Here is a 13,404-nt window from a genome sequence, read left to right as displayed (position 1 = left end):
TAACTGAAAGCTTAGAGCTTTCAACTGAAGAGGGCATAAGAGAAGGAGATAGATGCCTGCTGTAGGGGCTATAACTTGTAAATTTGAAAATTCTGTGCCCTGTTTAAAGTTAATATCTTACAACAAGCCAGAATCATTTAACAAGTGCAACAGTTTCAAACAAGTTCCAGTCTTTAGAAGGCAACCATCTACATAATCATGCTTGAGAACAGATTTGGCAGAAAAAGGGCTTTACTTAAAGCATGTCCATGAATGCAGCACTCAGCTCACAGAGCTTGACTTTTGTAGTATAACGCTTCCCTAAACCCTGAAGAAATAACCCATCTTACACCACTTGTAAAGTTTAACCAAGTTATGTTGTTAATAAAATCTGGTACATTTACATAAGTGACAACATTAATGTACAGTTAATGTAGCAGACAATATTACAGCAATACAACAAGATCCAATTTTTTTGTACAGATAGCTGAAAAAGCTATTTGAAAATTATTTTCAAGAAGTACAACCTTTGAAGGTGTTTTTTAACAAGCTAGTGACAAATCTTGAATCTGTGATTTTTTGGGGAGAATTGAAAGGACCATGTGTATATATTTAGACCCGAATTGAGGTATACAACATCAATTTGTTTAATGACCAACTTGCACAGCCATTGTGGATATACGTTCTCTTATATGTGTATGCAATCTGAACAATGAGAATGTTCTTGATCCACTATTAACGTATGCAGCTTATGGAGGTGCCTTCTGGCTTTCTGTGCGGATGAATTTTTTCAGCTTGTCAATCCTCCTATATGATATTTCAGTACCATATGATGTCAGTATGTTATGCCAAGTGAGTAAACCTCTGTTCACTTCATTGTGGAGATACAAATGGTCCAACTATGAATTAAATGTATGGGAAAAGTTACCTTCCTTTGATTTAGTTCCATACCTGTCTTTCTTGTCAATTATCATGTTGAACTAGGTTCAAATCCCTTCTCAATCATGTGATAAAGTGTGCGTGTGTGTGGGAATGAACCGTATAAAGTGCCCATGAACTTCTTGGAGGAAATATAACAATTAACAGATGAGGGCTTGCCTTGTTGCTGAATGGCTCTGGCTGTTGTTATTCTTTCTACTAATATAATTATCGGCATATATCCAACAATCCGGTCTTCACTGAACAGGACTGTCCCACTTCTCCCTCCCACTGCAGCACATTGATCCTACCTCTACTTTCATTCCTGGAATGGGAAAGGAGAATAAATAGAAATCATTCTTCCCTTTTTCCAAACTCAAATGCTAATAAGTCTTTGGACCTGCATTGCTGCTACCAGCCCTCAATTAGTTATTTCCTAAGAGGGTTGATCTTTTATTTAATTTTTTCCCTCAAGCTCCATGAAAATAGAGGCATTACAGCCTAACAAAATACAGCAGGCACTCTATGCAAGGCTGAAAAAACCCTAAGTCTGTAAAGAAAACTCCTTTCCTTTGCTTCTAAATCCAACTGCTCCACATTTCTACTACACTTTCAATTATCTTCCCTGAAACTCTATAATGCACTTGTAACACCTCTCCCTGCCCCATCCTTCTACCTTTGTGTGCCTTCTCTCTTCCTCTTTTATTCATTCAACAAGAACCCTTTAACAGAAGCAGCATTTTTCACTTGTAAGCTTTGGCAAAGATGACATTATGGATCTTTTAAAAAACACTTCCTCCTCCATATTCCTCAGTAGGGAATGCAATGATGGCAGCCACCATTGGCAAAGTGTTCACTGGGAGTGAAAAACATTCTTTCCATTTATAGTCAGAGATTTCCCAGTGCTACCATCTACTTTCAGTACAGTTTTTAAAATTATGGCCCCAGTCTGGCTGTACTAGCATATAAACAAGCTATTAGTAAGTAAGTCATTCATTTGAATGCACATCACACTGTGCCTCCCCATCAAAGCCATGCAAAGCAGATGGACTGACTCCAGGGCCGGTGCGCCCATAGAGGCCAGGTAGGCAGTGGCCTCAGGCGTGAGGGCACTGGAGAGGCGCCAGAGGGGGTGTCGGGGGTGGAGGCGAGCGCCGCGGAGCTGGCATGGCTGGCCCGCAGCTGCTGCAGCCAGCCAGCCCCGTGCCACTGCCGCCGCCGCCAAACGCCCACACGAACCGCTGCCAGGGTGGCGTGTGGAGCACGGAGCAGCCTCCACCCGCCACCCCAGCCATCTGCTGGCGAATGCCCCCAGCTTGCGCTGCGCACAGAGAGGTTGCCGCAGGCACCAGAAACCCTGGCACCAGCAGTGACTGACTCTAGTTTAGACTTGCACTTTCCAATATCACGTGGGTCTTGCACATGTAAGTCTGATGGACATGTATCTCCTTAGCTTGACTGAGGTCTGTGTGGCTTTTTGTGCCTTTGTGCTCAGTGTGGAAGTAAGCACAGTGGTGAGGAGCAACCAGGAGACCAAGTGTTTATGGCAATTATTGCTCAAATACAATACAAATTAGGTCCCAGCACTTAATAATACATACAGCACAGTATCTGTGCAATGTTTGGACAAAATTTATTCCCCTGCCCTGCAGTCAATGGTGCAGTTATCACAGTTGTGATGGTCAAAGCTGGAATGACTTGGGCAGCATAAGATTTTGGATACCATGTAAATGTCAGTGGAGCTGCTGAGAGCCACCATGGTTTCTGCTCACCCCCTCCCCCACTCCCCAGGATATATGAAAATCCATCACAGGATTTGTCAATAGGCTGCCAGGAAGCCCCTTGGAATTCTGTCCCTCAAGACCCTCTTCTCTAAGCAGCCCTGAATTCTAGTAAGTAAGGGTTGTTCGTGTTTTTTGTTAAGTTTTAAATCCTGTAACTACTGGCTAGTGCTGAGAGCACCAATAATCATGAATGAAAATTAATGTAGACACTGTTAGGTAGCACTACTATTACATGATTCATCTGAGAAGTCAGTAGTGGTTCATCTAACCACATTAGCAACTTTGTGTACCTTAACAGGCAAAGAGCAGGAGGAGGTGAGGCCTAGTTTTGTTTGCAGTGTGGCAATCAGGTGTTATTACTATACATTAATGAAGTAGCATGTTGTTTGTATTTATATAAAAATGAATGACCCTGATTAGCCAAAATCTGCTCTTTCAGCCTCCACAGTGTTTTATAGACATGGTCTATCATTATCACTGATTGTGGTCTATGCACTGATATTTCAGAGAAGCATTTTGGACAGTCCGAGATGTAGGTTTAGATAGCCCACTTGAGATCTCCAGCAACCAAAGGAGTCAAAACTACATAATGTGAGAGATCCATGATTAAGATCTCATGTTTTTCTGTTCAACAGCAGCTCCACGTGGCTGATTTAAAGATCTCAGACAGGTTGCCAAAGGAGGGGGAGTTTGGCTCTTTCCCATCATGCCTCATCTGAAGCTCCAATTAGAAAAAGAGAAGCCCAGCAACTGCACCTCTATTTTTTTCTTCCTCATCTCTTGTGCCATGTTTAGTTTTGACCCCCTAGAAACTTTTGCATACTGGACTTCAGAGGAGAGTTGTGTGATTGCTTCCTACTGAAACAGATCACTATATGAGCAACATCCCTTTTATTTTCCTGTAGTTTCCAGATCAATTTGTTGTGGCAACTGAAGATGCTCTCCAGAGAAATCTTTTGCTCTGGAAGCATCATCTTGGAGGGAGTTCTTTCTGCATAAACAGGTGGTCCTCATTAGCCGGCTACAGAAGCCATAGTTGGCAAGGTCCCCTCCTACTGCAGTTCCATGAGCTGATGCATCTTGATATTCACACTCTTGAAGTGACGTAAATTGAATGAAGTCGGCCAGCCAGAGTGGACTGCAAGTCCTGCAGAGGATCCAGGCCCTGAACCTTACTGTTCCTGCTATAAATGAGCTGTTTGAAAGATTCCTGCTCCAGCAGTGAGATCATGTACTTGAGGAAGAAGCCCTCACAAAACGAGGCAAGCTCATGTGCATTGTGAATCTGTAAGACACAAGGAGATGTCAGCAAGAGATTTTTATGCAGCTGTCGATTATCACTTCCCTCTACTCTGTTTGATAGCTTCATTGTATAGGAAGGCTTAATACTGGCAGCAAATGGCTAAGAAGATGTAGAATCTTAAGTCTGAAGAAGATTTTCTGTTTCCCTGTGTGGGGCCATTCCTCAGGGATATTTTAAAGAGGTTAAAAAGACTCTCCTTCATAATCTTTTTGTGATCACCTGCTGGCTTTTGAGCCAAAGTCAAGTAACTCTTAAAGGAAAAGAGCAGCTGGTCAATGAAACAGCCAAGATGATACCTGTTTTATTATGTATGGGTGCAATCATGTGGCACACCATGGCAACATGATAAGTGATACCAGATGGTACATGGTATTAGCAGTCAAAGAAATTCTGTGCCTATGAGATGTGCCTTGGAAAAAAGGCAGTTAATGAAACACACAAGAGTTTCTTAAAAAGCCTTCTGCTTGCTGTTTTTGGATATATGGTTCTCAGTTATCCACTGAATAATTGTCATCTTGGTATCATTGGCTGAAGATGAGACTAAGATTGCTTCTTCTTCTGTGCAATAGCTAATACTGGTAGAAAAACCTTTGGAAAGAAATACTATTAAAATAGATGAGAGGGAAGCAGTTTTTGATGTTCCCCTTCCACAGCACTATTAGAGATATTACATATTACCTGAGAAGTGAAACTGACTAGCCTATTTCCAACTTCACGGCAGCAGATGGAGAATAGTATCCAATTAACTGTAAACAGAATGAATTCACTAAATGGATCCCTCCTAGTTTCATGCCTCCACATAAAAGCTATTATTTGAGTACATAAGGAAAATAGCTCTCCTATAAACACAGCAAAAACTTCCCATGATTCTTTTTTGCTGCTGCTGCTGCTGCCCATACTGAATATCACTTGTTCTTAAAAGTCCAAGGACAACTTTTCAGGGGGCACAGAAGACTGACTGCAGAGGTAAGGCAGGGTAATGTGTTATCTCAGTGTCCACAAACAAGGAACTATATGTGAGACCTAGTTCTCATAAATAGCAGTGAAGCTGTCATTGAAGTAAAGGCTCAGTTGACAGGAAATTGGTGGATGTCATCCAGCAGCCATTAATAGATCTACTACCCTGTTAGACAGCTAATTGGAGCCTTCATATTTTTAAAGAGCAGACTTCTCAATATTTAGATGCTGGAGACAAGCAACAGAGGAGGGCTTCCAGTAGGATATTGTTGGATACAGATGCTGGACTAAAGGGAACTTTGGTTGGATCCAGCAGGGCTTATTAACCTCAAAAGTGTTTAAATGTTTTGAACATTGTGCTCTGAACATAAATGGAAGACAATTTGGCCTTTACCTTTGCATATTTATAGATATTAACACAGCTTTCTGTGCTGATGGTCTGGGCACAAAGTATTTCACAGTGTCGCTGAAGGCCATCCAACTGGAACAGGCTTGCAGCTGATAGCAACTAAGGGAGATGAGAGGGAAGCCATTAAAGTAACAGTAAAGTGAACACATGAACATCCATGAAGCTGCCTTATACTTAATCAAACCATCACTCCATCAAGGTCAATGACTGTCTACTCAGACTGGTGGCAGCTCTCCAGGGTCTCATGCTAGAGTTCTTTCACATCACCTACTTCTGGTACTTTTAACTGGAGATGCTAGGGACTGAATCTGGGATCTTCTGCATGCAAAGCAGATGGTGTACCACTGAGCCACAGACCCTCCCCATAGGATGATAATGTGAGAGGCCCCAGGGGACAGACAAATAAAACTGCATACCTATTTGTCACATTGCTTATTCAATGTTTATTCTGTTGGGAAGCTTTTTCTCCTCTTTCCCCCTTTCTGTTCTTGGTGAGCGGCCATTGTCTCTCCATGCAGTCTCATTTGATGTACTCATCAAATTCCATGGATTTTAGTACAAGCTATACACTGATGACACTTGGTTGTAGCTTTCTACTGAAGATCTCTCCCCATCAGCCCACTTGGATGGCTGCCATCTCTATCATGTTTAAGGCAGAATTACTAATCTTTCCACCTAGTCCTTCCCCTCTTTAATCATTCTCTGTATCTATTGCCAACATCAGCATTCAACTTGTTGTCCTGACACACAACCTTGGTTTTTCCTGTCTTTTCTTCCCACAATTATTTTGTTGCCAAATTGTGTGCCCTTGCTCATGCAAAGGTAATATCCTGCATTTACTACTGCAGTGTCCTTCCACCTTTTCATCACACCTCAGTTCATTCCTCATCTATCCAAATGCTTCAGTCCCAACTGTTTACCACTTCCTGGTGATGTACCTCCACATCTCCTTCTGTATTCCGCACACATTTCTTGTCCTTACCTCTATAAAGCTCTTCGTAGGATGGCTCCTCTCAACCTTCTGACACTGCTTTTTTGTTATCTCTCTCAACTGCACCATCCACAAATCCCCCCCACAGTCTCTTGCATTCTTTCATGACCACCCCTTTGTGCTCCACTGCCTTCTATCGAACTCACTTTGTAAACACATATGGATACCACCAGGGCTTTTTTCTGGGAAAAGAGGTGGTGGAACTCAGTGGGTTGCCCTCGGAGAAAATGGTCACATGGCTGGTGGCCCTGTCCCCTGATCTCCAGACAGAGGGGAGTTTAGATTGCCCTCTGTGCTGCCGAGCGGTGCGGAGGGCAATCTAAACTCCCCTCTGTCTGAGATCAGGGGGCGGGGCCACCAGCCATGTGACCATTTTCAAGAGGTTCCAGAACTTCGTTCCACCACGTTCCAGCTGAAAAAAAGCCCTGGATACCACTCTTTCTTCAAATTCACCTTTTTCAAGGGGCCTTTGTCTTCACAATCCATATTCCCAATGGTAACAAAAATCTTTTAAGTACATGTAAACGACATTTGCTCACATCCAACCCTTGAAAACTTCCTCATTGTCTAGATTATAAATTTCTTGAAGGACAGGACCAGTCTCTTATCAGTTAAACTCTGATAATAAAATTGATGGCATTGCAGAAACAATATGACTGCTTATAAGACCAAAATACACACAGATCCACAATGTGCAACTTAGCTGCAAAATTTGTCATGGGTAGAGAGAATGTGGTATTTCCATGACCCAAAAGCAGTCCATACAAGTCTTGGGGGTGGGGGAGGGGTGGATCAATCACACTATAGATACTTTCTTTCTTTACCAGGCTTTAAAGCATTTGAAGTGGGTGGGTATTTTTGATAAGGAAACTAGCTTGGTGAGGCATTAACTCTGACCTCTCCCCACATCAAAGTCAAGTCCCCTGAGACCCAATCCCACATAGCTGGTTTTTTGCCACTAAATTATAGGGGGAAATGACTATTGATCTCAAACATCAGGTGGTTTGGCCCAAACAGTCCTAAAAAACTTGAGGCCAGAGTAGCATATGCATACCCTTGGAATGCTGCCGAAACCAGCATCCCTGTGTTGTTCTCCCTCATATTGTAAAGGGATGCTCACTTCGTGACATACTAAGTTTTTTCACCATATCACTTGCTGGCGCTAGGAGTGAAGCTAGAGAAAACTGACAACATCTTGTCAGGACATGACAGGACAAGAGTTCCAACACATTGCTCTGGAGCCTTCATGTGGGAATACTCTTTTTGGTGACATCCTTGCTGGTGCACAGAACTTGGCACACTAGCATAAAACAGTGAGGACTCCTCCGGAGGAGAGGAGCCTTGTGTAATCAGCCTAGACAGCCCTGACTCAGCAGAAGCCAGTGATCAGGAGGAACAGCTGCTGGAGGATCAGAGTCCATAGCCAGCAGCTGAGTCAGAGGCACTGACACCCTCCAGCTCCAACACCACCGGGGAAGCTCAGCACAGGATGTCCAAACCTCCAGCTTCACCCAGAGAGCACCTCAGACAGAGGCACCGTGTAGAACTACAGGAGAGATGGCAAAGCGCACACCTCCTGACCAGACGCCAGCTGCTGGCTGAGAGCGATGAGGAGTAACCACAGGATAACTCCCACTGCAGCTGGCTGCAAGCCAGCCTCTCTATAAAACCCAGCCACAGAAGACCAGAAGGCGTGGAAACAACGTGTCAGTTCCTGCTACTGCTGCAACCACTCCATTGAACCTTGCCTTGCCCTGTGACTTTTGGACAGGACCTTGACTTTGCTTTTGTGGAGCCCCAAACTTAGTGGTAATTGACCTACAGACCTCTGGACTTGGCTTTTGGCTTTTGGCCTCTCTCCTGGCTTTGGACTTGTGCTTTGACTTTGGACTGGGATTTGACTATTCGGCTTGGGCTGACCCAGCCCATGACAGTCTTCAAGGACACTTTGTCAGAGAGGAACATAGCATTCACCTTAGTACTACATTAGTTGTGAATTCCTGAGGACGTACATGTTTATTGTACATGTTTTTAAATTGATATTGAGAACAGCCTTGAAGATTACATAGTCTAGAAATTTACTAAAATAAATATTAAACATTAAAAAAAACACTGAAGAACAATATTAATTATACTCCTTTGTTATGTATTTATCCACTATAGGAATACAACAACAAAGACTACTGGGTTTTCAGGAGCATCTGGATTTTCACTCCAAAATTTTGGCCCTCCAATTATTAGCACTGAGATATAAAGAGTACAGTATATCTATTCTGTACTCAAAAAGAAAACTTGTTCTTGAAGCAGTGCCATAAATAAAAGGCAGAAAATATGCTCACCTCTAGGACATCAGTCGTAGGAATTTCCATAGATTCTGTTCCACCATAATATAAATATTGCATCAGCATCTGAAACAGGCAATGAGAAATCTGAGCTCACAGGTTTATCATGGGAAACATGCTAACTCCTATTTTATGTCACACAGCCGCTTGACTCCCAGTAGATGTTTCCATGATTTCAGTTCAAGAAGTTAAATACTGTGTGCTAAGCTACATGCAGGGCTTTCCCACGCACTCAACTTATTCCTAATTTTCTTAGCAGTTGATCAAGCATGGGAATTTGTTTGGGTACAGTTCTTTCACACTTCTGCTTTCCCTTTGCATTTTTACAGTTGTGGAACTGGTTTATTTTGTTCTGCTCATGCCTTAAATAGTCAGGATTTTCAAGGGAGGGTGCTGTCATTAGCGGCATCATCAGTGACGTCACAGCACCCCCCCCCCCTATTTTTGAGCATGCTTATAATGTTCTAGAAGGGCTGAATTTTTTTTTAAAAGATCGAAAGTGAACACATGGGGAAGACTAAAAAGGGAACAGCTCTGCCACCCATACCTATGCAGTCCAAACAGTCCAAACTGGAGGGCCCCATCTGGGCTGACCCAGAGCTAGGAGGTGGAGGCTGGAATTGGCCAACCAACCTCTGTTGGGATGGAGCCTGGAGCAGCAGTGGCTACATGCTTTTCAAACTGCACTCCTTTTTCTGGTGCCAGAAGTGGCTACCCCTTGCAGCAACATAAGGAAAAAGGCATATCTCTGCAATGGAACAGGCTAGAGATGTTTTTAAAAAATGAAACTTGGGAATTCAGAGAATCTGCTGCATGTGTTGTTACAATGGTAGGTCAATATAATGGTATTTAAAAAAGAAAGCAAAGAAAACTAGGTGTGGGGAGGTGTGGAGAAAAAATCAATTCAAAATTGGCTTCCAGAAAAAAAAATAGAGTAAAAAGTTGTCTCAAAAGAACTGCCCCCCCCCAACCTCCAAAGCAAAACTTAAGGCAAAAAAATGTGTGTTGAAATTGGGATAAATCAAAGCAGGGTGGGGCCAGAAACGATGGGAAAAACCTGTGCAGAAACTCCTATACACTTTTCAAATGTGAGCGATGGATAGTTCTGGCCAGTTAAGTCTAGATGCAAATATAACAATTACAGCTCAGTTCAAGACTAAAATTTAGCTTCACCCATTTGCAAACTGCAAATAGGTATGCAACTGCAGTTTTAACAGTCCAAGTGCAAACATATTTGACTGACAGCTGAACAAAGAAATAAATGGATCCTTGTGCGTCAGTTTTACGGACTACTGCTTTCAGGATTCCTGCCTCAACAGATCTAGGAAGAGGGGAAAAGCCCCTTCTGACCACAGGATTTCAATACCCTTGCTTTTATTTACATGCCAAAACCAATTCTACGCCCTTTTAATCAAGAATAAACCGCAGCTTTTTAGATATTAAGAAAAGTAAAATCCTTTTCAAGAGACCCACATAAGCTTTCAATAATTTGTGCTAATTCAATACAAAACCTGCAAGTTTTTCTGACTCTGTTCAGATTTAATTCGCTTAACACAGCATGAAAATTATGGCTGGAAACTTCCAGGAGTCTTTGGGGAAGGCTCACATGACATGGTTTTTGGCCATGCACGCCACATGGTCCTGTCCTCTAATAGGGTATCCCTCAGGTCACAGACAAATGCGCGAAACTGGAAGATCAAGGAAATGGTAACCTGCAGTTCCTACAATCATGGCAACTGCAAAAATTACTACCTACTACTAAGGCCAAATTATACAGGAGGTTAGGGATGCATGACCAGATACTCCAACATGTAATTCAGACTTTAAAAATGACAGCAGCGGGAGGTAGGGGGCGGGCGAGTATGGAACGGGGAAAATGTGTGAGAAACTTTAATTTCCCCTGCTCCATTTGTCTGATCAAAATGGATTCCCTTGATACTTTTAATCCTTTGAAGCAAAATAAATAAATGAAAATTAAAGAATCAGGTAACCATTCTGTCCTCTCACACACACACATATGGCAGGGCTCTTTTTTGGGTCTATATTACATGCTAGGGGATTCAAGAATAGATCCTCAATATTACATGTAACTTTGTGTTGACAATATTAGCAATCTCAAATTCACATATTGTATTGTCTGATTATTACATACTAAGCAATTGCTTGTTTGGATATTGTGTAAACTAAATATTGTGTACTAACTCAGTTCGATGAATGAATTTGAGCATGACTCTTTTAGAATTTTTTGGACCTACATTTTTCACGTAAGCATAAACTTCTTCCCTTCAAGGTAAGTACAACAAAGTGGTTCATGCCATGGTAACATCTAGATTAAGTAACTGCAACTGCAATTTGCTCTATGTGGTGCTGCCTTTGAAGAATGTCTGGAAACTGCAATTGGTACAGAATGCTGTAGCCAGAATGTTGACTGGAGTGGGTCCTTAGGATCATATCACTCCAGTCTTATTACATCTATACTGGCTCCCAATTTGCTTCTGGGCTGAAGGCAAGGTGCTAGTATTGAACTTTGGCTTGGGACCAGTATATCTTAAAGATTGCCTTCTCTCTCATGAACCTACCTATCCACTCCAGTCATCTTTGAAGGCCTTGCTTCAGGTGCCAACAACAAGGAAGAAAAAGGCGAGGGAAACCCTACAAACTCAACTCAAACAAGCAGGGAGAAAATAGAGGGGTCAAGTTACAACCTAAAATGTAAAATATATCCCAAGAGACTATTTATTGTAAACGTGCACAAAATATAGGATGAAAAAAAAAAGTTTAAAACGTAAGGCTTGAATGGCGGGCTAAATGCGTATACAGAAAACTGCTAAAACATTCTCCATACACAGATGATGGTACAGTTCGATGACCAATGTAAAGACAGACCATGAACAACACAAAGACCGACCATATGCATTTTGCCCCTAAGTCCTTCCTCAGTGGTCAATTGTACAATGTTTATAATCAGGTCTTTTTCTGAACCAGAACGCCCTGGAACGGCATTCCGGCACCTATTTAAAATACCCACATGGCTGGTGTCATGCAAGTATTTTTAAAATGGCCTATTTGGGCCATTTTGGGCCCAGATTGGGCCTAAAATGGCCTGGATAGGGCTGCTGCTGGGCAGGGGAGGGTTACCCCACCTGGCAGCAGGTTTCAGGCCAGAATTGGGGCCAAAAATGCAAGGATCAGGCCACTGTCAGGTTGGGGAGGGTCCTCCCACCTGGCAGTGGCCTGTTCCAGGCCAACTCAGGGCTGACCCGGGCCACTTTGGGGCTGTTTTGGTCATTTGGGGCCCATTTAGGGCTTAAAATGGCCTGGATCAGAGCCAAAATGGCCAGGACCAGGCCACTGCAGGGCGGGGGTTGGATTCCCCCACCTGGCAGAAGCCTGTCCCAGGCAGATTCAGGCCTGGTCCAGTCCGTTTTGGGCACGTTTTGGCCATTTTGGGCATATTTAGGGCCTGAAATGGCCTGGAGCAGGGCCAAAAATGCCAGGATCAGGCCGCTGTCAGAAGGGAAAGGGTTCGACTTATTTATGGCATGACAAAGTAAAGGTCAACTCGATGTTCCTGCATCACTTTGTTCGGAGAAGTCTATACATAATCTGGAAGAAGTACAGAATTTATCTACAAGAAGGAACCCCTTTGTGGGTGGTTCCATATGAGGTGATAGACCCGAGAGCTGTTGATAATGAACAACAATGTTTAACGTATAAAGAAATAACTAAAACTGAAGCATCCAAACTTAGAATAAAGACACAAGAGGAACTATCACCTAACTACGATTGGTTCCAGTATAGACAGATCAGAGACTTATATAATTCGGACTCTGTAAAGGGAGGTATACGAATAGAGAATTCGGAACTAGAGCAGACCCTTCTTAAAGAAGATAAGAAAAGAATATCCAAGGTATACCAAGTACTGTTGAAGTGGTATACCGAGGATGAGATAGTTAAAACACAAATGGTGAAATGGGCTATAAACTTTAATAAAGAAATAACAATGGAGGCATGGGAATACTTGTGGAAAACTACAATGAAGACAACGACATGTATTAATATCAAAGAGAACATTTATAAAATGATCTATCGCTGGTACATGACACCAAAGAAGATTGCGCTAGGGAATTTGAATACTTCTAATAAATGCTGGAAATGTAAGAAGCATGAGGGCTCCCTCTATCATATGTGGTGGTCGTGTGAGGTAGCCAGGCAGTACTGGGGGGAAATAATAAGAGAAATGAGTGAAATTTTACAATTTCAAATTAATAAGAACCCAGAACTCCTGCTACTGAACTTGGGAATGGAGGGAATTCCAGCCCAACACAGGACGTTGATATTTTATATGACAGCAGCAGCTAGACTTTTGTATGCGCAAAAATGGAAAGTACAAGAAGTGCCAACTATTGAAGATTGGACTTACAAATTGCTGTATATGGCTGAAATGGACAAGATGACAAGAAAATTGAGAGATCTGGACTCAGGGCAGTTCAACACAGACTGGGAGAAGCTGAAACAATACCTGGAGAAGAAATGGGAGGTGGGAGGAAAACTGTGGCAGTTTGAGAACTACTGAAGTATTGAAGTAGAGGGGGGAGACTTTACCGGGGGGAGAAGAGATAAATGTGAATTAATAAGCAGTCAGATTAATAGATTGACATATATATAGATATATATAGGTTAACAAACAGAACATAGAGAAAATAATTAATTATAAGGAC

General features: G+C 42.4%; 1 protein-coding gene across 1 annotated transcript in view; it reads right to left on the bottom strand.

Moving 5' to 3' along the window:
* Window positions 1-235: 235 nt before the first annotated feature.
* The window catches only part of ABTB2 (ankyrin repeat and BTB domain containing 2), a 222,055-nt gene continuing 208,886 nt past the window's right edge, over window positions 236-13,404 (bottom strand). Inside the window, exons 15-17 of the mRNA XM_054971398.1 lie at window positions 8,681-8,749; window positions 5,336-5,449; window positions 236-3,966 (exon numbers count right to left, since the gene is read on the bottom strand). Coding sequence (XP_054827373.1) covers window positions 3,769-3,966; window positions 5,336-5,449; window positions 8,681-8,749 — 381 coding nt within the window. The 3' untranslated portion in view covers window positions 236-3,768. The remainder of the gene's footprint in view (window positions 3,967-5,335; window positions 5,450-8,680; window positions 8,750-13,404) is intronic.

This window comes from Eublepharis macularius, chromosome 2 (genome assembly GCF_028583425.1).
Source record: "Eublepharis macularius isolate TG4126 chromosome 2, MPM_Emac_v1.0, whole genome shotgun sequence".
Lineage (NCBI taxonomy): Eukaryota > Metazoa > Chordata > Lepidosauria > Squamata > Eublepharidae > Eublepharis > Eublepharis macularius.
Note: the sequence above shows the minus strand (reverse complement) of the source record. Positions and strands in the feature narration are given on the sequence as shown.